The sequence below is a fragment of the Poecilia mexicana genome, unplaced genomic scaffold, assembly GCF_051168715.1.
Source record: "Poecilia mexicana isolate PSO_F unplaced genomic scaffold, ASM5116871v1 scaffold_13, whole genome shotgun sequence".
NCBI classification, from domain to species: domain Eukaryota; kingdom Metazoa; phylum Chordata; class Actinopteri; order Cyprinodontiformes; family Poeciliidae; genus Poecilia; species Poecilia mexicana.
Genome location: NW_028263382.1, coordinates 23,265,041 through 23,291,383, shown reverse-complemented (window position 1 = coordinate 23,291,383; position 26,343 = coordinate 23,265,041). Strand labels below are relative to the sequence as shown.

At 38.3% G+C, this 26,343-nt stretch overlaps 1 protein-coding gene and 1 long non-coding RNA gene across 2 annotated transcripts in view; both read left to right on the top strand.

Annotated features, from left to right (window-relative positions):
- Positions 1 to 26,343, top strand: part of LOC148155824 (uncharacterized) — a 426,895-nt gene that overhangs the window by 85,033 nt on the left and 315,519 nt on the right. The window lies entirely within an intron of this gene.
- LOC106930580 (leucine-rich repeat and fibronectin type III domain-containing protein 1-like protein) overlaps positions 14,371 to 26,343 on the top strand; it is a 63,690-nt gene continuing 51,717 nt past the window's right edge. Inside the window, exons 1-6 of the mRNA XM_088012098.1 lie at positions 14,371 to 14,398; positions 14,577 to 14,728; positions 14,832 to 15,085; positions 15,199 to 15,442; positions 15,558 to 15,715; positions 16,748 to 17,128. Coding sequence (XP_087868224.1) covers positions 14,371 to 14,398; positions 14,577 to 14,728; positions 14,832 to 15,085; positions 15,199 to 15,442; positions 15,558 to 15,715; positions 16,748 to 17,128 — 1,217 coding nt within the window. The remainder of the gene's footprint in view (positions 14,399 to 14,576; positions 14,729 to 14,831; positions 15,086 to 15,198; positions 15,443 to 15,557; positions 15,716 to 16,747; positions 17,129 to 26,343) is intronic.

Sequence of the window (26,343 nt, the reverse complement as noted above, 5' to 3'; positions counted from 1 at the left end):
ATTTACCAGGGTATGCACGCTTGGTTGTGACTTCCTTATGTTGCCATTTTGTGAAATTGTGACCAGTCTCATTGCTGAATGGATGGATGGATGGACGGACTGATAGCAGGTCATATTTTACAGGTGAATGCATGAGAAGTAAACACTGAACAGGGATTTTTATGTGGCAAACATCCTAAAAGTTTGAGAACCACTTGCTTACATGTATCTCAGATGTGTGAGGTTGAGTATGTTAGAATTAAGATAATACTGACGGAAACTCAGCCACCAGTAAAGGTCAGCAATCGGCTCCTTTACAGTTCAGTGCAGGTGAAACAAAGAGGACAGGAGTGCACACTTCAGCTGTTAGTGAGAAAAAGCGAATGCCAGATCTATTGATCTAATACAATGATGAAATGGGAGGAGACTTTGGTTTGGCTTTTTCATTCTGTATCAGTGTCTTTTTTTTTTTTTTTTTTTTGGAAGACCAAGCCAGAGATGAGCAGGTACATGGAGAGCTGTGCTTATGTACTGTACAGCTCTGGCCAAAAGATTATTTCACAAATATGTCACTAATTTTGCTTGTCCTTTGCATAAGGTAAAGGTTGTTTACTGATCTAAAATGATGTAAAGGTACCTGTAGGAAACTTGTATGAAGTTTTCCTTTCTTCCATCCAACAATGAAACAACACCAAGCTCACTTTTACCTTATTGCACTCACTTTTTGTTGTTTTTACTGAGTGGTGTATTTCTGCAGTTAATACTGGGAGAAGTGGGAGAGGAGCTTGATTTTTATTATATTGTCACAACTTAATCATAATTTAACAAATATCTAAAACAAAAAAAAAACAAAATATATATATATATATATATATATATATATATATATATATATATATATATATATATATATATATATATATATTAAAGTATAACATACTGCAGCTATAATGAGGTTTGATTTTATGTTAATGTTGTAATTCAAGAATGCTTTCATTGTTGAATTACCCATGAGTATATTTAGCTAAGCCATTCTAAATGTTTGGCGATAGATGAATTAGATCATTTCACATTTGTGATTTATTTTGCTTCAGAGTCATGGCAGACATTTTTTTTTTTCCCCATCCTTACACCTAATGGAAAAAAAAAAAAAAAACCTGGAAGAAAAATAACAAATAACTGAACATCTGCTTTCTTGCGGTTTGTGGCTCCAGTTAGAAACTTAAGTATCCTGCAATTCCTGGAAGCAGCCTATGTTGCTCTACACCGGAAAACATAACAGGAACTGATCAAGCGTTGCAGTAATTGTGCGTCAGGGGAGCTGCTGAGGTTTCAGGGGTTTTGCGCCTATGGAAAGCCGAGGTTAAAATTAAAGCAAAGCAGAATTAGGGTGTGGAAATGAAATGTTTATAAAGTTTTGAGCAGCAATTTGGGTTTCTACATTGTTTTAATGTGTTACCAGTATAGGTCATGAAAACATGAGGGCTGGTGTCCTGCAACTTTTAGATGCATCTCTGCTTCATCACACCTGAATCGCATAATTAGGTAATTAGCAGGATTCCGAAGAACTTGACTGCATGCTGATTAGTTAATTCAGCATGCAGCATGAGTTATTAGATCCACGTGTGTTGGACAAGGAGCACATTTAAAAGATTCAGTGCACTGGCCTTCGCGAGCTGGAGTCCTGTGGTTTTCTTTGATAGTCCGGTAATAATTTGTCCTCACTCATTGTTGGGATACGCCTCAGCCTACTTTGTGCCCCCAATCAGGAGTTTTCTATTTTTGTGCCACACAGAAAACAGTTACTTTTATTGGAGCAGTAAAATATGACGGCATGGCCCCCGACGGGTGGAGTCCCTGTTGCATAACCTATCAGCAGGTCGTGAGAAGAATTCAGTCAGACGTATTGCAGAATTTGGAAGACACCAACCCTTTAAAACCATAGTTGCTCACCTATAAGCTAGAGTCAGTAGCACCTTTTGTCTTAGATATGTACCGATATGGAATGGTTCTACTCAGCATGGCTCGACTCTGCTTTTATTTTTCATTTATGACACTTCACTCAATATGGGTGGAATCAGCTATTTATCACTGCAGCATGCTCAAAGCTGCTTTTTCAGCAAACATGCAACTTACCTGTGTGCCTGTGTTTACTTGACTACACTGCAAAGATTCACAGAGCAAATGTACTTCTTTCCCTTGAACTTTTCCATATTTGACTTGCTAGATTTTTAAATTTCAATGTATACCACAGGATTTTTATTTTTTTTGTGATAAACTAATTCAGTGTTGCACATTGAAGAATAATTATACGCTGTTTAAAAATTAAATTGTTTAGCATTTTTTTTCAATCAAAACTTTATGGAAGCTTATTTTGCTGTACTTGTATTCAGTAAAATTGCCTACTAGTTATTAGTGTCAACCTGTGTTTACCACAAGGCAAGTGGGGAGGACCAGCAAATATGAAAGAAGCAGCTTTGGTTAAATGAAGCCAAAATGAAATAAATAAAATGGCCCATATGTAGCACTTTAAATGCAGCAGAAAAGTAAGACTATCACCTCCCTTTATCCTCACATTGAAATATGGAAGTGGATGCGCATGAAGTGGCTCTAAGCTTTTCTTAGAGCTGGGATATGTAATTTTTATTTAAAAAAAAAATGTTTGTTTTTTTTACCTATTTGTTTGTGACCATATAGCATGAGACTGACAATCTATAAAAAAAATTGAGCTCCTCTGCTTTCTCCTAGTTCTCCCAGTGCCAACTACAAAAACATAGAGCTCAGTCAGAAACAACCAATCAGAGCCAGGAGGAGGGTCTTGGGGCTGTCAGTCAACCTTTCTATGCTACAGCTTCTCCAAGTCAGCAGACCATGTCATGGATGCTCAGGGTCGCTAGCTTTGCCACCACTGTCGGCAGATATACATTTTTCCTGTAACAATAAGTTGTTTCTCCATGTTGCATGTTGAACAGCATGTACATGAGGATGATTGACAGTGCTAAGATCCTCCTCCTGGCTCTTATTATTTAATTTTGACTGGAAGTGGTGTATTATTTCTCCAGTCTGCAATAGTAGCACTGGGAGGTGGTGGAAGAGCTCAGTCCTTTCACAGATTATCTGGATCACATTATACTGTCAGGGCATATAGTGACAGTTTTAATAAATATGTAAAAACGAAAAAAAAAAAAAACATTTTATGAAAGGTACATGCCCCATCTTTAAGCAGAGACAGAGAAAGTTGGTCAGAGTAGATGGGAAGATGGATATATTGGATGTGCATGCAGTGATATCCTAGAAGAAATTCTGTTGCAGTAGAGCCTGAAAAACAGTCTAAACTTGGGCCGGAGGCCATTTTCCAGTGAGGCAATGGAATTGTTTAGATGAAAGCACATAATTACGTGTCAAACTGACAGACCTTAATCCAATTGAGACTTAAAAACGATGTTGTTTCTCCCTCGAAATCTAACTGAGCTCGAGCTATTTTGCATAGACATACCCCAAAACATTTGCTGTTTGCCATGGAGAGGTATTCCACACATTTAATATTGTTATTGGTTATAAAATATATTTTAAAAACTAGTTTAAGTTGGCCTGTTCCCAAATTACCAATAAACTGCACTGATGTGTGTCATTGTAAAGTGACAAAATACAAAAACACGGTCAACGGATATGAACAATTTCACAAGGCATTGTAACAGACAGTGTCATTCACAGAGATTTTTTTTATTTTTTTAAAAGCATAGCACAAAGTAATTATTGTTTTAAATGAGATTAAAGCATTTAATCTCATTTAAATGTCAAAATGATTGAGGACAGTCTGCTGGTCTGCTGAGGAAAAAAAAAACACAGATCAATCTGTGAATCCATACAAATGGTTAATAAACATACGCTTGAATTTATTAGTCATGCTCATAATAAACAATCCATCCCACAACTGGGATTTATGTGCAGCTGACTTCAAATAAACAGCCTCATAAAACAAGGCAATGTGCTTGAGTGCGTGCTGCTGCAGTGACGCTGATATTCATGCCCACAGGTGGGGATTTTTATTTATTTATTTATTTATTTTTTTGACCAGTTGGCTGTTTGCAGCATTTACACATCACTGTGTGGTGCCTTGAAGTTTGGCTGTAGCTTCTTGTGCTTGTTACGATATAAAACCCTAATATAGCACACGCTACTTCAGCACACAGTAAACATTTAGTTAGCATGAAAGCACAAGGTTCATAAATGACTGGCCAAAGCCAAATCAATGCTTAAAACTATGCTGCACAGATGTAAGCCAAAAAATTTAGATGAGCAAAATGTATGAACTGAATCCACCATGAAACTTGTCAATGGCTGCACTTTTCTGTCTTTTCTCCTCCACAGTCAACCCTGGAATCTTATGCACTTCTACAAAACCTTTGATGTTCATTGTTTGGGTGTTTCTGAAAAAAGTGGGTTAGAAGCTACATTTGGGATCTCGGTTCATTATTTTCGCTCTGCTCAAACTATAGCGTGCCGAGGGAGTCTGGAATGTGCAGTCACCACTGCAACCGCTTAAAAGTAGTTTGGAAAAAATGTCAAGCTGTATCCTGCATCAAATACCTTGAAATAACGACCATTTACATGCATTAAATTGCCATTCAAGCCACTTCCGTGGCCCATTTTTACAGGTTGAGAAAAGCAACTCGGGTCTGTATGTCTTGTGTCGTCAGTTCTCAGAAGCTGAAGACCCTACAACAAACAAAGTCTGCTGAACGATCAACACCAACTTTCATGTCAAACCAACATGTCAATAGTTGAATAGTCTGGTGTGGGAGAGCAAGAATATGTGCTTTTTATTTATTTATTTTTTATATAGAAAGTGTGTTACACTGCAGAGTAATGGTTGTCAAGATGGTTGTCAAGCAAAGTGAAGTCTGCACTAAAAATAATCCTCTAATATTAAAAAGACTTAAGTATGGTGGCTTCTTATGTATTATTATTATTACCAATAATAATACATGTTTTCATGCTTTGAAAAGCATGAAAACAATAAAAACCACATCCTATAACAGATATTCTTTATAAATGCAGTTTTATTTGGAGAAGAGAAAAAAACAGGAAGTATAAACCCGGACAAGAAGATGCATGGATGATAAAAATAAAAATACAGTAACAAGAGTTGCTGCAGAGTAACAGAAACCGCAAAGAACGCTGTGGGGGTGATGAGATAAGAATCTGAATAAGTGAAGTGCTTAAACCTTTTTTTTTTTTTTTTTTTTGCACAAAGTTGAAGTGCTCTTACATTGTATTGTTTGTGTAGGTTACGTTCACGAGTCTAAAATAGATATAATGCAGCCGGAAACATATGAAAATGAGAAAAATATGGATATGTGGATGCCTGGATGCCGAACACGATGTCGCTGGAGGGATTTGAGATGGGCGGGGGGGGTAGGTTTAGTGGAGGGAGTAATCACAAATAATGGGAAGTTATATTTAATCTAACACATATCCAGAAAACACGGAGCAGGTGAAAATGGAAGGGCTGTCAAAATAGCCCATGCGTCTTGTTTATGCAAGTTATTTATTCAGAATCCCAGTTGCACTGTGAGATAGTGGAAAGCCTGTACTATCAAATTACAGAATAAAATGCATTTTTCACTAGGATTATGAAGCTGCACGCACTTTACTTTGTTTCCTGGATGATGCACTGGGAAATCAGACATGAACAGAAGTTGTCGCAGCACTGCCTATTTTTAATCTTGCGAGGCTGTGGAGCATTGTTGTTGCTTAATGAGAATGTTCTGTTGAGGATTTTATGAGTACCAAGAGAGGGGCAGGTTGTAATGGAACTACACAGGACCCACTGCTGGATTAAAGCTCAATGCTATTGATTCACTTGTAAGCCTTACTGGTGAGGCTAATGTACTGTTGTCCACCAAGGCACACATATCACACAACAGGTTTAGTTCCATTTTCAATGATCAAAAATGCAACTATGCCTCCGTGGCTGCCTGCTTAGGCAAAGATGGAGCTTGCGTTTTGGCGCTTTGACATTTTGACGTTGACGTGTTGAGTCAGACTGATTTGCAAAGCGAAGCACTTGCATATGGCTCAGACTGCAAGGGGACGGTGACCCCGTTTTTGTTTAAAAACACGCACAACCTGGACAGATTGATCAATTCTAAAATCGCTGTGACATTGCAAAAAATCTGGCTTACCTGAAGATTACATGGTTTATGCTACACTACCAGATGTGTAGAAACGAGACAGTATACCACTGTTCACTTGAGCAAAATTCAACTGTCAAACTGCAACATAATACATATATTATGTGTATACATAATAGTGTGAAAGGGGTTTTTGCGCATTGCCAGGTTCTGTAGCAAGGAAGTTTAGATTGAAAATTCGTAGTGACAGTTCTTAATCATATCCTCCTGACTACCAGGAAAAAAAATGTTGTCCAATCACCATTTTTTTTAAATCCCACATTCTTTGTAAGGTAATAAAAGGTTTTATGCACTTACTTTGTCTCTTCCCATAAAATGTGTTATTACTGATGAACACAATTTTTATGCATTAGAAAAAGATACGAACGAAAGTCCCACCCCTTCATATGTGGCATCATTGAAAAGCCCTAAATGTCCTCTCCAGATACCAAAAGGAATTAATTCAGTAGAATGCAGGGGGTGGGAGATATTCAAGTTTAGAAATGTCCTCTACAGAGGACAAAAATGAACTACTGGTAGTCAGGATTATATATATATATATATTATACAATTGTGTAGGTTTATAATGTAGCACAATGTAACATCCCGAAATGTCAGTGTCCTGAGATTCAAGTAACAAATTTAATGACTTCAGACTTGACTTAAATTTTTACACTAATCACTTATGACTTCGCTTCGACTTAAACCCTTTGACCTGACTAGACATCTTTTATCAAGCAGAAAGTGCGAAACGCAAAGAAAACCGTTCGGCACGGAATCATGGAACCACGCCAGGCGTGGAATCCAGCCTGCTGTTCGCCCCCCACTGCTTCCCAATTTCCCCCCTCTTGTTGCTACAACAAGCATGCGCCATCCGCCGTGCTGTTTACCTGCTTTTCTTCTGAGTCCTTTGATGACAGCAAAGAGTCTGATGGTGGTAGAGAGGCTCTTTCATCTAGCAGGGTAGTGTATGCAAAGTTGGGGGAAAAAAAGTGCTGCACAAACAATGGGTAGGCTACTATACAGCTTAGCTCAGTACCATAATATTCAGGCACTTACAGTAAGATTCTATACGCAGACAGAAGCACGAGTCTCAGGCTTTTTTCTGTCTCCGTTTCTGCTGAGAAACGGAGACAGAAACAGAGATGAGAGCGCTGTCAGCACCTATATGGACCTTAGTACGAGATGCCAGAGCTGACATAAAGGTGTGGACATTATGTTGGCTGATGGGTGCAGTGGAAAATGCTCTACCATTGAAAGCAAGCATGATCTGTTCTCAAAGTCACAATGGAAGTGTTTTTTCTATTTATTTTACTTGTCCTGAACCTTAACCTGAACTCGTTGCTTATCACCTAAATGCTTGATGATGCAGTGCTCCTCCTAAATTCTTCTACCATTTCACTGTCACTTTTCCCATTCCTCATATTTTGCACACATTTGTCTGTATCAGTTATGAAGGGCTTCTATCAGGTTAGATTTTTTTTTTTTTTTTTTTTTGCCAGGCTGCAGTCTTCCTGTCATTTTTCTAACTATGATATTTAACTGTTTTGGTAATTCAACACAAAAAGGGGTGCATTATAGTATTTTCTAGTTATTATTTTACTCTACAAAAGAAAGCGCTCGAATATGTTAAACCTATCAGCCGAGTTCCAGGTACGTACTCTGGCTTACTGAGATTCTATAAAATTAGAAATAGTCGTTCTCTAGGTGATGCAGTGATGAATCACTTGACATTTAACAGGTATTGTAGAAACATCTACTAACTTCGGTGCTTTGTAGAGCCTTATTCAGAACCACTGGTATTATTATAATGGCTTTAATGTAATGCTATTAACTAAGACAGAAGGAAATTACCACCAACCTGTAAACTGCAGCTAAACTGAAATGCATTTGCTATTTATGAAACATTCCAACTAAAGTTTTAGGTTCTGAAATAAAAAGTTTCACCATTAATAGCACATTGCTTATCTGCCTGCCTAATGCACTGCAAGTTTTGTTGATTTTTTTTTCTATGAAACTCCAGTTTTTACTTCCAAAGTTCGGTTTCCAAAGTTTGTACAAATAAAAAGCCAATCAACATTTTTATGCCGCTCCAACCGCGACAGTCCATTGATTTTCTTGAAGGCCAACCCAATAAAACCTCTGATTACTCCTTGGCTTGCCTGACCACTCTTCTCTGACCGACACTGTGTCTTCTGTCATTTGAGTTGTGAAACAAAAAAAGCCTAAAAACATCTGAGTTGACACACACAAAAAATAAATAAATAAATACTACAATCTTGTTGGTGGACGTTATCCACACAAAGTTCCAGCACGTTCACGTCTGGAGACGGATGGGGAATCAGTGATTCAGAGGGATTCATCATTGGGAGCGAGACGTAACCCAGGGACAGATTGGGAAAGAGGTCAAGTTACCTACTGTCAGCCCAGCAAGAGGCAGCTGAATGTTGGGAGGAGGGCAGGGGTGTGTGTGTGTGTGTGTGTGTGTGTGTGTGTGTGTGTGTGTGTGTGTGTGTGTGTGCATGAGCATCTGTGTACATGCATGAGGGGAGTAGCCTACATGTAAGCTGGCACGCTAACACATTCTCACTCCCGGCTTGTCATATATGGATGCTTGGTCAGGTTCCCTCTGAGTCACATGTTGACGCATTGGTTAGACCTTTCTCGTCATTAATTGACGTGCAGGGTGCTCTCGTTGAACGTCGTAGAGCTCCGTAAGCGTCGGAAACTGACGACATAGGAATAAAGAGAATGACGAGTAGGGAGTCGTGTGTGTATATAGACACAGTCAGAGAAACACTCTGATGACAGTGGTCCTGGGAAATTAATAGTAAAAAAACGTTTTGGAATGCGTGTAAGATTAAATAATTATAGTGAATTAAACCAGAAAACATAAAAAAGTAATTGATAAAAAATGTAAAATGGGGGAAAAAAAAGATTAGAAACACATCTTTACTAAATGGTATCTGAGGAAATTGTTAGGCAATGCTCAAAATAAGAAATTTTTGTCAGAGGCATTTTATTCAGTCAGACTGAAAACATGCATACTGATATCAGCCTATAAAGCTATGTGTGCGTTTGGTACAGAACTACAGTTTTGTGTCCAAACTGAGTCTGTTAGAGACAGAAAGACAGAGAGAATTGCCTTTGCTTTCTATGCTAATGCTATGAGTAGACTGGGTGTCCAACTTAGTGTTTTTTTCAGTTTGCCATAAGGGTCCAGTTTGCAGCAGGTGTTGCATTTTACAGTTATTGTCATGCAATATTAGTATGTAACACTGCTTTGCTGAATAGATTATTTAAATTACCTTTGGGGTCAATAAAGTATTTTAGAATTTCAATTTAATTTAATTCTGTTGCTGAGGTTATAAAATATTGTCCAAAGTTTTGTACAGTTCGTATGGCACTCTTCAGTCTATCCGTTTGAAAATGGAAAGAGTTTGTCCAAGACATGATCATCCGCCTCGACTGAAAGGCTGAGCAAGGCATCGTTAATCTATGGGAGAGAGGCAAGACTGTGGAGTTGTTGCAAGTAAGCCACAAGTCCCATCTGAGGTTTCTCTTGACATGTAATGGACACGGCAAGCATGTAAACGAAGGTGCTCTGGTAAAATGACACCAGAATCTAACTTCTTGACACACATGCGGTGTTTCAGCGCAACAGAAAACATACGGCCTGAACACACTGCTGCTTTCAAGTGTTACGACGTGGCTCGTTGAGCCGGAACAAATGACAACTTTACTGAAAGTAAAATAATTAAAATAAACTGAATAAACAGGAAGGCAACCCCAAGGCAGCTGGCATAGCTGCAGCCGAAAGCAGGTGGAATTAGCAAGGCCTATGCCAACAAAACGCCAGATTGGGCCACGCAAGAGCTGCCATGGCGCGCTGGAGCACAGCTGCTTTTGCACTCGGGAGACGCTGGGCCCTAGAGACTCCTAGGACGAATGGACAAACATTCCACTTTCTCAATAGAGACAGACCTCAAGAGACTGAAACGACAACTGTAGGCGTTTCCGCAAAGCATCGAGTAAGGGGTTCGAAATTTAAACGCATGTCACATTTTTCAAAATGTCATCTATTTAACATAAAATTAGAACGATTAATTCCCCTCCATCACAATCATGCACTAGTTTGTGTTAGTCTTTTACAAAAAAAAAAGCATTGATATATATTGAAGTTCTTATTTCAGGAAGAAAGTAAAGAAAATGCAATGCACTTGTATGCAGAAACATCTACATCTCATTATGTGCTTCTATATCAATGCAACATGTGAAGTTATTCTGAAGAAAATGCTGCTGCTAAGAAACATGGCCTTACAACTTTATGTTTGCACCAAATGTTTAATAATCTTTTCAGAAGAATCTGTTCTGCCGTTATTGATCTCTTATTGTGTGATGTGGGGAAAATAACACATTTTCATGCCTGCCATGATGTACAATAGCAGATGTGGCTTGGCAAAAATAATGCAGTGAAACAATGTGTTGCACAACCAGAGGAAAGAATGCATTCTATTATTATTGACTCTCTTTTTCTTAATAAGCTTTACTTACATTTGAAGATTAAAAGCAGAATCCCCCCCCCGACCCCCCAAACAATAGAGGACCTGCAGTAAATAGTAGCTTAACAGCATGATGTTCATAAGCTGGCAGATTTACCAAACTACAAACTACTGGAGATAACCTGTATGCTTGTTTACCTGAACAAAGAATCTCGGAATGCAGTGATTCACCCTGGTTTGTTACTTCCTGGGGGCCTTTGCTGTAGCAGTACCATTCTCATTCTCCACTTTAATTCACTCCTCTGTTTTTTTGTGTGTGTGTCTTGCAGTTGCCCTGTTTCCTGGGGAGGATAATGGAACGGCTGTGGTTCTCTTTTCTGTTGCTGGCAGCAGCATGCAGAGGACAGTCGTGTCCAAAACGCTGCATGTGCCAGAGCCTCTCTCCATCACTCGCCATCCTCTGCTCCAAAACAGGCCTGCTCTTTGTTCCCACTGCCATCGATCGACGCACAGTGGAGCTACGTCTTCAAGAAAACTTCATCACAGGTATCACACTTGGATCCGTCTGTCGTTTATACAGATAAACTGCTAAAATTCAAATGACATATTTGCTTATCCCCTTATTTCCACTACAGGCATTTTGTTTATTTTAAACTATAATAAATTCAGTGTTATACTAATAATTGGATGCATATCGACTTCATCTCAAATTGTTTCAGCAGCTCGCTGAAACAATTTGTTCACCGTTGTTAATACAAATGCAAGGTACTCTTTATTCTGTTTCTTGAAAATGAATTTTTTGCTGTGTTTGTAATCGTCCTTTTAAATGTAAGTACCTTTTTTTTATATTATTTTTGTTTGGCCGAGCTAATCTCATTTGTTTCTTTTAGATCTGACATCAAAAACCTTTTTGTGTTACTTTGAAACATGATCGGTTTATTTCTAATCTGTAGTCACATTGGCTATCTAATCCATAGTCCACTAAAACAAAAGAGACACAAATTTAAATGAACTTCTTCCTAGTTTTATTCTGCAGAAAAATGTTCAGCAGATACTGTTTTCATTTAAAACCTAAAACGTTGAATCTGGATATATCGGAATATCACCTAAAAGTTAATTTAAATTAGTATTTAAATAAAGAATGTAACTCGTATAGATCCATTACATACAGAAGGAATATGTTAAGCATTTATTTGTGCTAATTTTGTTGACTATGGCTAATACGAAATGAAAATCAGAAATTTAGTTTCTGTGAAAACAATTCTTAACACTGAAATACTCTAATAAAAAGTATGTCCATTTGTACAAAACATGGACTCAGTGCTTGGTCAGGGCTCCTTTTTGCATGAGTTATTGAATCAGTGAAGCATTGCATGGATGCATTAAGGAAGCAGAGGTTCCTTTCGTTCAGCTGGTGTCCTTCATCTTCCTTTTGAAAAACACCACATGAATTTTCTGTTGGATTTGGGTAAAGCCGGTTTGCTGCCAATCAAACGGAGGAATACTGTTGTCAACGAACCATGTATTGGTACTTTTGATAGTGTGGGGAAAGATGTCATGTTCTGCTGGGAAATGAAATCAAAATCTCCATCAAAACAGTGCTTCATAGAGTTTCCCACGAAATGAGCGATTTGTCTTTGTACTTCATGAAATGCAGTGGAACAACAGCAGCTTTCCAAAAACTTTCTGACTGGAACTACAGACTGCTCCTCGAGAAACTTCAATTTTGCACATATCCCCTCTACAGACCTTCTACTTTTTTCCACTCCAGACCTTTTATGTCAAGATAAAAAAGCAAAATTTGGTTTGCAATAAAAGAAGAACTTATGACCACCGAGCAACAGTTCAGAGCTTTTTCTTCTGGGGAAGATGCTTCTGAAGTTGTTTTTGGTTCAGGAGTGGCTTGACACAAGTGATGCAGAAGCAGTACCCTCTTTTCCAGTCCAGCAGCAATCCATGCCTGGTGAATTTCTTCCAAACTGTTAAATGTCCTTTCCTTTATAAAAGCTGTAGTTATTAGAGTTAAAACCAGGCCTAAAAAATCCAGCCAACCCCCAATCCAACCTGACTAATTAGCTGTAATTAGAGGCCCGAGCTCGTAGTGAACCTGACATATTTTAAACTGACACCGGTTTAAAGTATTTCCAGACCGCACTCTGCACTCTGCTTGCAAATCTTCTGGGACGTGTGATTGTTAGGTGCCCAGCAGAATGAAACATTTGCACCTTATTTCCTTTCTTTTCTCAACAGGGTAAAGTACTTCCTTCTCTATTTAAACTAGAACAAATGGATTAAAACAACTTTATATCATGCATTCGTGTTTAGTTTTCTCTGTTCTTTTTAAAAATGCACCTCGGAAGCCTGACCCCAACCCAGACACCAACCATATAATTGTGGCTCCGCCCCAGGGCAAATCCCGGGTCGGGTTTGAGCTGTAGATCTAAACTCTATGGTTATCCATGTTTCTTGTACAATTTTATCTACAGTGTATATTTTGTCTTCTTAACTTTCTGAACAATTGGGTTGATTACAGGACTCTGTAAATAGCCAGTATCTAGAGCAATGATGCTGTGTGGATTGCATTTATCGAGAATCAGTTCCTGTCCAGTTGCAGTTGCACCCAGTGTCATCCTTTGTTCTTTCTTCTCTGTCTATTCTTTAGCTTTTCATTACTGGTTCCTCCCCTTACTTTACACATATTTTATATAATTTTCTCCTTCTTCAAGCCCTGTACATTTTTTCTGTTATCTTAATGAAGATCTATAAGATGGTCATTCCATGTTAACTTTTTTTTTTTTTTCGGTTCAACAAATCTCAATCTATAGAAAAATGGTGTGCCTCATACCAAAACATAGAAGATTAAATATCCTAACTGAAGATAAAACAAAAGGAAATTAAAAGCTAACATAAAGAAATCAGATAATATACAAAGACAGTTAAGCCCTGATCTAAACAAATGAGTCTTCAGCTTTGTCGAAGGAAGTGTTTGCGCACATCCCCGCTTCAATGTGCCTGAATAAAACGATGATTTAAAATATGTTAAAACATCACAGCAAATATATGTTATATAATACAAAATTGGGATTTGAAAAAAAAAAAAAAAAGGTAAGCCTTAAACATTATTCTCTATTATTCTCTTGGGAATGCTTTCTTGTAATAGCTTCAAGGACAGCTCTACTTCGTGAAGGACAATTCAAAGCTCCACATTGGATGTTGGCTTGCTGTTAGTTCTGTCAAGATGTCCCTGCACTGCTTTGATTATTTCAAGGTCTGGTCTCTAGGGATGCAAATACATCACTTTACAATGTTCCCTTCAAGTACGCGTTTACTGCTGTGGGAGGGTGTTTGATGTGCAGAAAGTAAAGCCTGGGCAAATCAAAAAAAAAAAAAAAAAAAAAAAAAAACTTCCAGGCTACACATTATACACTGAATTAAAACGTATTAGACAAACCCCATCACGCCAGGAGCATCATGACAGAGCATATATTATGTTTTACAGATGCTTACTGGTGTTCCTTTTACCTTTCCTGCTCTGTACGGGACGACTTGAAGATAATATTAGCTCAGAAGTTTCTAGCTTGGTTGTGAGGTCATAAAGTTTTTCCTTCCTTGGTTGCCTTTTCATTAGAATGACAGCTGCTGTTTCATTGATGATTTACCCACATTCAGGGACAGTTTGTCTTGATTGATTCCAGTCATAGATAAGCTGAGCCATGGGTTTGGGTAACAGCCGACTACAAGGTGAGGAGGAACTAAGCTTGATACACCAACTATGTGGGACCTTCTGCTCTAGCACAATTGTTGCTGTACACTTTTTTTAAATTGTAATTTCTGACTGTCTTTGTTAAATGTCATAGTTTCTGGCATTCGTTTTTATAAAATCGTCTCTTTTTGTTGTGCTTATTCTGCTAATTTGCAGCGGTCCGAAGAAAAGACTTCGCCAACATGACCAGCTTGTTACATCTGACGCTGTCCAAAAACACCATAAGTCAGATTCTTCCTTCAGCATTCAGTGATCTGCGGCGACTGAGAGCGCTCCATCTGGACTCCAACAGGTTAACTGTGATAAAGGTACGATTCATGGATCGACCGATCATGACTCACAGCAACTGATGTTTAACTACATGACTGCATTTCGGGATCTTATTGTCTTTTCACATGTTCCGATCACCAGGACGACCATTTCAAAGGTCTCACCAACCTTCGCCATCTGATACTGTCCAATAACCAGCTCCACTACATATCTCCTCACGCCTTTGATGACTTTGTGACTACTCTCGAAGACCTAGACCTCAGTTACAACAACCTTGACCAGGTGCCGTGGGACACGATTGGGCGTCTCACCAATGTCAATACCCTGAACATGGATCATAACCTCATAGAGAATGTTCCCCAGGGAGTATTTACCAATCTACACAAACTGGCCAGGTAAGGACACGAAAATTACCAAACAAAATGAACTGACAAAAAAAAACTGAAGAAAAGTTTATCTCTGCTATTGCATGAAAATTTTTCAATTGTCTTTCCCTGTTCGTGATTAGGCTGGACATGACTTCTAACAAGCTGAAGAAGATTCCCCCAGATCCGTTGTTCCTGAGAATCCCAGTATATGCCAAGTCTAAAGGCTCCCCGCTCTCTTCTCTCGTGTTGAGTTTTGGTGGAAACCCACTTCATTGCAACTGTGAGCTTTTGTGGTTAAGGAGACTGACCAGAGAAGATGACCTCGAGACGTGTGCCTCCCCTTCAGATCTCAGCGCCAAATACTTTTGGACGATACCGGAAGAGGTCGGAGCGTTTCACCTTTCACTTTTACATTTCAAAGAAAAAAAAAAAAACACAAGCACAGACACACAAATAGTAAATAGATCTCTTAATCTACTTCTCTGATGTTCCTTTTTAGGAATTTATTTGTGACCCACCAGTTTTGACTCGAAAGTCGCCTCATACTGTCGCTGTGGAAGGCCAGCCTGCAAGTCTAAAATGTAAAGCAAATGGAGACCCAGAGCCTGAGGTCCACTGGATCAGCCCGGAAGGCCGACTTATATCCAATGGCTCCAGGTATCACCATGATGTTACAATTCTTGCTGTGCCTGTAATTTGAACAATCTTGCAACAATAAATGATGTTAATTTTCACTGTCAGTTCAGTTCATGAACACTGGTGACTCCCTTTAATGGCACCCTTAGAGCAAATGCTTAACAATAAATTAATCATTTCTTTCGATTGCATAGTCTCACATTGAATGAATATTGTAGTTCTCTAAATGGGACATTTTGACCTGCTTTTCCATCCTGCTCACTACGGTGAACAGCAGACTAAACACAAGAAAGATGTAGTAATCGCAGTTCCTGTTGTTTTTAAACCTTTTGAAGTATTCGTCCGAATTTAGACATGGAGATGTTTCCAAGACTCGCTGTTGTCTTGAAGACCTATGAAGATCACTATATATTTGTTTCATGTGAATTGACCTTTTTTTGTCTTTTCCATTTTGAAGAGTGGATAACGGAAAATTGACCTCTTTGAAAATACATATAATGTTTTTCTACTAAAGAAATGTACTTGTATAAAGGCAACGTTCTACAAACTTGAAGTAAAAGTATACTGTGAATGGATTTATTTACTATAAAACTTCTGATAGGTTAGTTTTGCAGACAAGAATATGCTGGATGGTGTAATCTTCCTCTATTCAAATAATTATGTGTATGCATTCACAGCATGGCCAACATCCAGTCATTGCACAGCTCAGAAAGCAGTCATCTTCTCTGACCAACACATGGACATATGGTTAGGAGCAAAATGTGCATCAATCCCAGAGAAATAACATGCCTTACAAAAAGTTTTAGCTGAAGCTGTGGTCCATCATTATCTAGATTGAAATGAGTTCTACACCGAGGGACTGAAAGGCCGCCTAGTGAGGAAGAAAACATTACTCCAACATGTTTGTGAACTTCCAAAGATTAAATAAATCTCTCCCTATTTATTCTGGCAATTAGCAAGCTGAAAATACTTCTGTTAATCATAACTGATGGAAAAACAGGAAACGTTTAGTAGAATGTACTTCCTTTTTTTTTTTTTATTATTTTTTTGCAGAACTTTAGTTTTCCCCAATGGAAGCCTGGAAATCAACGTCACGTCCCTGAAGGATTCAGGAAACTTCACGTGCATCGCCTCAAACGCTGCAGGCGAATCCACAGGACGGGTGGAGTTAGTCGTCACAGCAGTGCCTCATCTTGCAAACAGCACGAGCCGCAGCCGAGATCCTTCTTCTGAGCCGGCGCCCTCCGACATCCTGACCTCCTCCAAAGTCGCAATGCTTAACAACGAAACAAGAGGGGCTGACAGGAGGGTCTCATTGGTGGAGCTCACAGGAAACTCTGCCCTCATTAGATGGAGCAGCCAAACTCCTACATCCGGAATGAGGATGTTCCAGGTCCAGTACAACAGCTCCGGCGATGACACGTTGGTTTACAGGTATGTTTGTCCACACCGACTCCTCGTGTTTTTTTTTTGTTTGTTTGTTTTGTTTTTGCTGCTCCCAAGATTTCTTTTGTGCCGTACGTTCAGCGTGCCTTTTCGGAAAGGTTATTTGTGAAAGACGTGCGGGTGCTTGTATCTGCATGCATGTTTCAGAATGTGTGAACGCAGCTGAGCATTTTCTGTCCTAGAGGCTTTAGCTGTTGCTCTGAGGATGAGTGCAGATGACAATTAACACCAAGTGGAGATGAGGGCCAACAAGCCAACTGAAATGATGGCGACATCTGGAGTAGAACAGATTAATTGTTGAGTTTAGAGAGGCAATACCTAAGCCTTTCATGTGATTGGTTCCTCTGGATTTCTTCCTAACTAGAAAAAAGATAGTTTTCACTCGCTGCTTTTAGAGGCTTGAGTTCTGCATGAAAGATGTCTGGTTCTCTCTCTGGCATGAAACGTTAAAATGTTCCCCATGGAAACCTTCTTTAATATTTTTCTTTCTTCATCTAACGATGAATTAACCATAACTACTAAGTGTTTCTAGTTTTTCTTGAAAAAAAATAGTCCTGAAATGTTCTCATTGTGCAAACCATGATGCAATGCTGATTGAAAATCACTCTGGCTACTGTGGGAAACCCTTGCTGAGGAGCTTTCAGATGTTGTCATGGCAATACGAGAGGAAGATCTCCCTGAGCACGTCACACACAAATCTGTGGAGATTACTGTATAATGTTTGTGAGGTGCAAATCAATTGGCTCAATATATTATCATCATGTGTGAATTCTATTGATCAGATCTGTTAATAAGTGACCGATTTGGATTAAACAACATTTGTGAGTCATACTATCTGTGGATTTATGACCATGATGTTCTGGCTTAGCAAAAATATCACAGTTTTACAGATTTTTCCATCACTGGATTTAAGGTGTTTTTCTATTTCAGAACCCCATACTTTGCATATTAAATATTTGGAGTTTATAGTTTGAAATCATTTACTGAATTCACATTAGGCTTCCTCTGTAAATAATAAAACAATAACAAAAACTCAAACAGAAATAAAAAGTCACAGTTTGGTTTAGTGTAGACCGAACTTAACTGTACTAGCTGAGTAAATAAGTATAATTACAGCCATTTTATTTATTCTTTAGACTTGAACGTAGTTACTAGCTTAGCAGTTTTAGCCTCAGTATTTCAAAACTTTAATGAAGTGCGAAGCCTAGAAATTGAACCGATATAAACTTCTATTCACCACTTTAAAATTGCTATAATTTGCATTATTGACCTATTTTTCAGCACCTTAGAGAGAAGATGCAATACACTTTTCGGCATTTTTAAGTTAAGTTGAGCAGTTTTTGAAATTAATTTATTAAGTTACGTTACTTTAGCTTTTTATTATTATTATTATTATTATTATTATTATTATTATAAACTAAACATTCCTCATTAGACAATACTGGAGATAACCCTGGAATAACTTTTGCTTAGCATTTTTCTTTTTTGACCTGATGCCATCTGTCTTCTGACATCATTTCTGCCTATGAGTTGTCAGGTTTATAAATGGCACATAAGCTCGTCAAAATACAAAGAGCAGGAAACAAACGGATGCATTTTACACCAGTGGATTATCACCTACAGTCTCATTTACAAACAAAGTGCATGCAGGTGGGGAACTGAAGTCATCATGATTCTTCTCAGACGTTTAATTTCACTCCATATTAAACTTTAATCATAGATCAGCTTTATTATAAGCATTCAAGACAGCAGTGTTATTTATGCTTTTGCTGGTGAGCCATAATTTTACACAAGAAGCTTTTAAATAAAAATAAAAAAAAAAGATCTGCAAGCCAACTTAGGTCTCACTTCAAAATCTGCACAATATTTAATCAAAGTTTTCACACCATCACATTCCTCTCACCACATGATCACGAGTGTAATGTGTACCGCAGAGTAGCACAAAACGTTTGACATGGTCAAAGGCAATCAGACTGATTACTGTAAACCACATGTGTCAAACTCAAGGCCCGCAGGCCACATGTTTCAACCAAAGGTTTGTAATGCGCTTCCTAACCAGACGCTCCAAAGCGTCCGGTCCATAACTCTTCAACACGCTGTCAGCTCCCGGTCAGAAAGACGCATTTAGTTCAGAGTCCATGAGATGATATTCAGGAAGGATTTTTTTAATTAATAGATTTCAGTTGCCTCTGAGACTAAATCTTTGCGTACAGTCCATAATGTCTGCCCATGTGACTTGTTTTTATTATTTAAATATTGATTTAAATATTGTAATTTTTAAACTGAGCAGTAATTTTACATCCATGGAAACTCAAATGTAATATTTAAAACTTCAATACATAAAATCAGTTATTTAACAATATGAGGTGGTGTTTAATTTATTTTTAACATTGTATTTTTATACATTTATGCTAGGGCTGCCCAAGTCTAGTTTTCCAGAGCTACCATCTGCAGCTTTAGATGGATTCCTTCTCTAGCACACCTGGGCCATTGACTCATTGTAAGCCTCTACAGAACTGAATGAGCGAAGTCAACCTTTTGTCTGGGGTGTGTTTTAGCAGGGATGCCCTCCTGATTTGTACCGTCAATGTGGCCCGTTGAGGGTGACCAATATGCTTAAGTGGCCCTCGGTGAAATTGAGTTTGACACCCCTGCTGTAAACTTTTAAATACTGAGGTGACACTCATGAGTAATGATGGATGCATGGGCATTTTCTGAAGAAACCACCAACATCTTCTAGCCATTGAAGTGCAAGTCAAATGTGAATCCAACACGAACCTGAAAAATGTAGTAAAAATGTAGTAAATGCGATGCCCTGGGTCACACGACTCCTTCATCTTGGTGCAAAGAAGTGTAGGGAATAGTCTGCAGATTGCTGGCTTCTTGGTAAGTCAATAGAAAATATATTCAGTCCTGATTTACAAACACAGCTTTCCACTATAACCTGCAGGGGACAGAGGCTTCCCACTTAGACGTTGGCTCTTACCCTCCTTTCCAGACAATATGAGCCGAGGAGGCACACTTTAATATCGCTCACACCCATGAGCACTCAACTGCGGAGCGTGCCATAACTTTTAAAAGTGTAACTTTTACTTGTCACATCACTACTGTGCCTACCAATTTTTTTTTTTTTTTTTTTGACCCTTGAATTCATTCACCAACACAGTGGTTTCTTCCTCGATGAAATTGTGTTCCCTTTCTCTCTTCTCTTTGGTTGCCATTGTTGACCATTAAATAACATTGATGATTAGCGGGTTTATTTAAAGTCCCCTTCGTATTCATGAGGGGCTTTACGCAGGTCATTTATGGTTGAATGTGGGCAAGAAGAGGGCAGAACATGAGGTGAAACCTTGTACACAAACGTTGAGGTGCAGCTGTGACTAACAAAGGGGAAATTGCTTTCTGGCATTTTCATGCGTGCGCATGGTTTTAGTAGTCTGGATTTTTTTTTCCCCCCCCCCATTATGCTATTTTTGGCTTTTGGGTGTGCGTACACTTTTAATGTGAAACCTACACAATGTTTTAGAAATTAGACCCCTGGATGTAGGTAAAAATTCAAACTGCAGAAATGATAAAGAGGAGCAAGAGACAAAAAGAATGAGTAGGCAAATGATTTAAAAGTCCAATTGAAGTCATTCAGTTCATCAGCTGAACAAAGGTCTAACTCTGTAGAACTGAAACAATAAACTCCGAGCATAAATCTGGCTGATGGGGGGGATTTTCTGTCAGACATTTACTTTCTAATGACCCGGCTGGACAAAAAGCCTTTCTGTTGTTAAATATGATAGGATCATTTAGTTACAAAAAAAACAAAAAAAAAACAGCCCTCTCTGTCTGCTGCCAAGTTTTAGACATTTTAAATTTCTTTAAAAAATACCCTGGAGGTTATAGAAATTGAAAGGTCAGGAGGTAAACATAAAATTTTTTACCTGCTCTGAGGAATCGACTTCGACTGGCTGGCTGTGATAACACAGACATATTCTCAACCATAATTAGATCCCATCTGATTCCGACTGGAATCTAGTAACCATAAGATGGTATCTACGAGAGAGAGGAGGAAAAAAAACAAACAAAATAGTGCCTTTAAAGGCCATGTTTCCTTTCAGGCCACAAACTTACCTGTTTGGACTTCACATATAGGTTGTCTGTTAAAACACCCGCTCTGTTCCTCTCAGTTGTTTGCTCCTTGGGCAAACAACTGCCCAAGGAGTTGGGACCCTCTGCTGGAGCCAGCAGAGGGTCCGCTGGCTCCAGTTGCGTGGCAGCCTTGCTTCTTTATGCTGTTGACTACAATGTGCTAAAATGCAACGTTGCTTACCTCCATCAGAGGGTAAGCAATGTCGAAGTTAACTAGACTAGATAAAGTATAGGCCATTTAAGATTGCTGGAAGACTGATTTTAAAGCCGAATGAGAAGTGGCTACATTTATTCTTAAAAGCATATTTAGCAAAAATGTTTTTTTTTTTGTTTTTTTTAAATGATGCTACCTAAAGTAACCAAAGAGTGAAAGACTACCAATTTATCCTGTGAAGCAACAACAACCTTCTGGGGGGCAAAAAAAAATAAAAAATCATTACAAAAAGAGCTTCTCAAATATTTTTCCAACAGCACACCATTTTGATACTTTCATTCAGAAAATAAACACAGACACAAGGTTGTTTGATTGGGAGCTGCAGTTGACACAATGCACACCTCCAACTTATTAACGCTCCCTGTGGAAACTATGCGAACCATTTGGAGTCGCACAGGAACGGGTTGCTCTGCTTCATTAAAACGCTGCTTGTCTGGCTGTGTTCTTGTGCTGTCTGTGTCTTAATTACTGTGTTTGCAGTAGACTTGCAAATGCGTTAACAGTCAGTCTCAGGGATAAGCATTGGAGGTACACAACATAACTGCTGTCTTTACAGTACGATCAATGTTAGATATATAGGACATATTAACAAGAAAGGAAGGCTTGAAAACAACACTGTATGAATGCAGACTAGAAAGCTGCATCTGTGCAAGCAGAGCAACACCACAACCAACTCATACATGGCTTAAAGACTCAGCTGTGTGAGTCTGATTCGTCATTCAAGTGCATAAAATCACAGAAAACATGTTGAAAGACGGTGAATATGACAAATTAGAGATTTAAGTATTGGACTCGGAATGGATCTGCAATTTTGAAGCATATTTCATTGCAATATAAAAACCTAAATCATTCATTGTGTGAAGGGCAGCCTACTCCATGTGTTTTCACTGTGCGAGATTAAGCTACAGTAAAATATGATTTTTACAAGAAAGCATTTCTTGTACAAGTTCTGATAAACATGGATGAGACTGGATTTGCTATGAATGTTTAGTAACTATAAACTATTTGGGATACATTTCCTCTCTTATGATCATACTTTATCAAAGAATATCATGGCTAGTTCATGAGGATTACATTAAAAGAAAGATCAAGTAGTATTAACATCCATTAGGGGGCATTAACACAGCACTAGCTCGGTTCTCAGAAAAAGGAAAAAAAAAAAAAAACGGTTCTGAGAATGTGCATATGTGGCCAATTCCTCCCATCCAACTGTCTTTGCTCAATATCCATTAAAAGGAGTGAGGTGAAAGGTAGTGTTATAAGATTATGCAGCAGAACCGAGGTCTGTGATTCAAATGTCAGGACCACAGCTGAGAAAACAGGAAGTAAGTAGTGATGTTGTAAAGGGAGACCTTTTGGGGTCAACATATTTATTTAGTTTTGCATTAGTTATTTCTTGCAATTTTCCAAGTCGTGTATTTTTAAGCCGATGCTGTCCGCTTTTGTACAGCTTTAATAAAGACGGTGCATTTGAAATTATATGGGGAAAAACAAACAGAATAATAATGTACTGTGTTCATTCTTCAGACTTGAAAGGACATTTATTCTGCTTACGTTTTCCATGGGACACGGTTGAAATATTGTCAAATTGTGACTCATTTGGAGGACAATTGGTGAACATTTTGACGAAGCTAGCCCAACAACAGCTGCTAAATCACAGCATTTTATAATCCATTATTTATTACCCTTTTGTGGCCGTCTAATTTAACTTTTATGAAAAGGGTAGCCCAAATTAGAACAACTGCCATTTCAGAAAGACTATCAATTATTTTGAGGTGTTCTGGGGAGTCCAGACCAAAAAAACAGGCGCTGTGGTACTTTTAACATCCCATGGCTTCCCACTATCAATGGTGTGCATATAAAATTTTAATTGGTCTAATACCGACCTTCTTTTATTACAACAGTAACTGTTGATAAAAAAAAAAACAACTGAATGAATTAATGCATTTTTTAACTTAGACTAGCTTGTAGTTTTTAATTTCTGCATATTTTGCATATATTTTGTCATATTTGATAGTTTTTGTTAAAATGGCAGGTTTTAAAACATCAAGAGCAAATGAGATGAGCAAACGTCACACGTAATATTTACCCCTTGAATGTTTTACCCTTTGCTTTAACAAATTTACCATGGGTAACCAAATTAGGCTTTATTGACAATAAATAAATAAATAAATACATAAATAAATATAAAACATAACATAAATTACTTCATAAATAATAAATATTCACCATGTTCAAGTCAGTATTTGTCTTTCTGGCTCAATTCTGCCTTGCAAAGCTGTTGAAGCTCCATCAGCCACAAATTCTCTATTGCAGGGTTGTGAAACTCATTTTTATTTTGGGCCATATCAAGATTATTAATGTCCTTAAATGGTTGGTTGTGGAAGAATGCGTGGATTAAAACCTCCAACCAAACTTAAAATACTAATAAGTTACTGTCTCTGCATTTGATGAGTGCTTTTTAAAATTGAACTTATATTTAAGCACACAACTCTCATCTTTCGGGTTCTGTTTGTGAATCCCCAGAGAATCTAGAGGGGAAAATATATCTTTTTTTTTTATTTTACTTTGGACTTCAAGAAGGAAGAAAATAACTCCAACAAACAGTGATCATGCAGTGTGTTGCATCTGAGTTCATGCATGCTTGTTATACTTATGGAATCTGCAAGGTCAGCCAAGTTACTGTTGAAATGCTGACCTGATGGCTTGATAGACACAGCCTGCCTCAGCGCAGTGCAGTGTGAGAAGATTCGGACATTACAATGCAGAGGTCTGAAAACTGGACATCTTGTTTCAAGAGTAAAATTACAGCACTGGGTTTCACATATCAGAATGTTTTTTTTTGTTGTTTGTTTTTTCTATATTGCCGGCATTTAGTAAAAATAAGTATTTTTGGTCATTCTAATTAACCTAAAACAAGAGAAATTTGGTCTCATATAAAAAGATGTTAATAAATAAATATCTGATTTCAACTGTAACTCAAAAATGATAGTGAGTGGAGAGAGTTAGATGGCAGAGAGAGATTTTCTCTTGCATGACATCGTCAGACAGGGCAGTTTGGTGAACTAAGAGCCATCTCTTGGATATGTGCAAGGAAGTCTTTTGGTGTTATGACCATGACACAGTGGACATGACAGTCAGTGGCTCGAAGGAACATGGCTTCATTAGCAAGCACTGAAGTTCTAATAAGGCAAAGGGACATGTTGCAAAGTGGATTTCTAGGACATTGACTTTGGAGCTCAACATTTACCTCTGTATGTTGTCACTTCATTTGGTGCAGTTTATGCTTTGCCTTAGGCATCTAAATTGGCAACCACAGCTTTACTTTTTACCTCCTTAGGATTCTGCTAATGCAGCGGATTTAGCATTTTACTGACCACCAGTCCCAGTAGCACCGGCTGTTTTTTTTTTTTTTAATTATTATTTTTTTACAGACAGGGTGGCTGATTATTTTGTTCGTTATTTGACACTCATCATCTATAGCAGTCGGTGTGAATTATTATACTCAGAACTCCATTCATGACATTGTGTCGTGATTTGCTAAGGAACCAACTGAGTGAAATTGTAAAGGTTTTTAATGAAAAAATAATAATAATAGGAGACTTAGAATTGTCGAAGCAAATACACGACTGGGTAAATAAATGTGGAAGAAACTCGAGGGAGAGAACAGCAAAATCCAGGAGTTAGTGACTGAAAAATGAGGAGCTTTAATACTAAGGGAGTTGATTACTGGATTGAAAACCAGTGGCATCTGAGAGAGATGGGGGGAGTGATGGCATGGAGGAGGTGGGGAGAAGGAGAAAACACAACCTGGCAAAATATAATCGTAACCGGACTTAAGGAAAACCAAGGAAGGAATGTACTAACACACACAAACTCTCTAAACATAAGTACTTACACAGCTATTGAAAACTGACGAAAGTAAACAAAATAGACAGGAAAGAAAAAATGAATAACATAAAAAGGCAAACTAAAAATAACTCAAACACCATCAGATTCTGTTCCCTGTGCTGAATTTATATTGATGTACTGCGGCAGTTATCAAACAGGATTAATGCATGCATACAATCTAACTACCATGATGTATCGGTCCAGCAATAACACACCTACGGTCATGCATGCTTGTGTGAACTCCTCCACATCCACTGGCGGCGATGAGTAGTCAGTTTGCTGTAGGTCATTGTCATTTAATGAAATGATTCACTGGATGTGCACTAATGAGCTTAAAGAGCTAAAGACAAATGGCTGCCCATGCATGCGCGCAACCACATTCACACACACACACACACGCACACACACACACACACACACGCGCGCGCGCGAACGCATGCAAAAACACGCACGCACACTCGCATGCATTTCTGTTTCTGGCACCTGCTGTCTTTGTGCCAATTAGATGCATAACTAATGAGTCAAATCAGGGAAGTTTAGTTCAAAGACAGAGAAGATGCAATCTGTTTAATCATGTCTCTTTTTCACATGTACAGACTGGTTCTCTGTTCTTTATGTAGAATTGCTATGTCTTCATTCTATGTCTATCATGCTTTATATGTTATTGTAAATAATAAAAAATTCTACTGATGTTATTTGTTTGGGTTACCACATATTATTTTGTTTATGTTTTCTTATATGTTTATACCCTATCATCAGCATATCCTTTCCTTCCACTGCTGGGAATCTGTCGTTCTTGTTAGAAGGCTTTTTGCTGCCTGGCCTATAATCCACTTGCTTGGTTTCTTGTTGGCATTTTCATCAGTGTCCCAAATCAGCGCTTAATTATAACGTGACAACTGCCCCCGTCCCAAGTCTCCGCATGCTCAACCTCTTTTCCCGTACCGCCACCCCCTCCCCC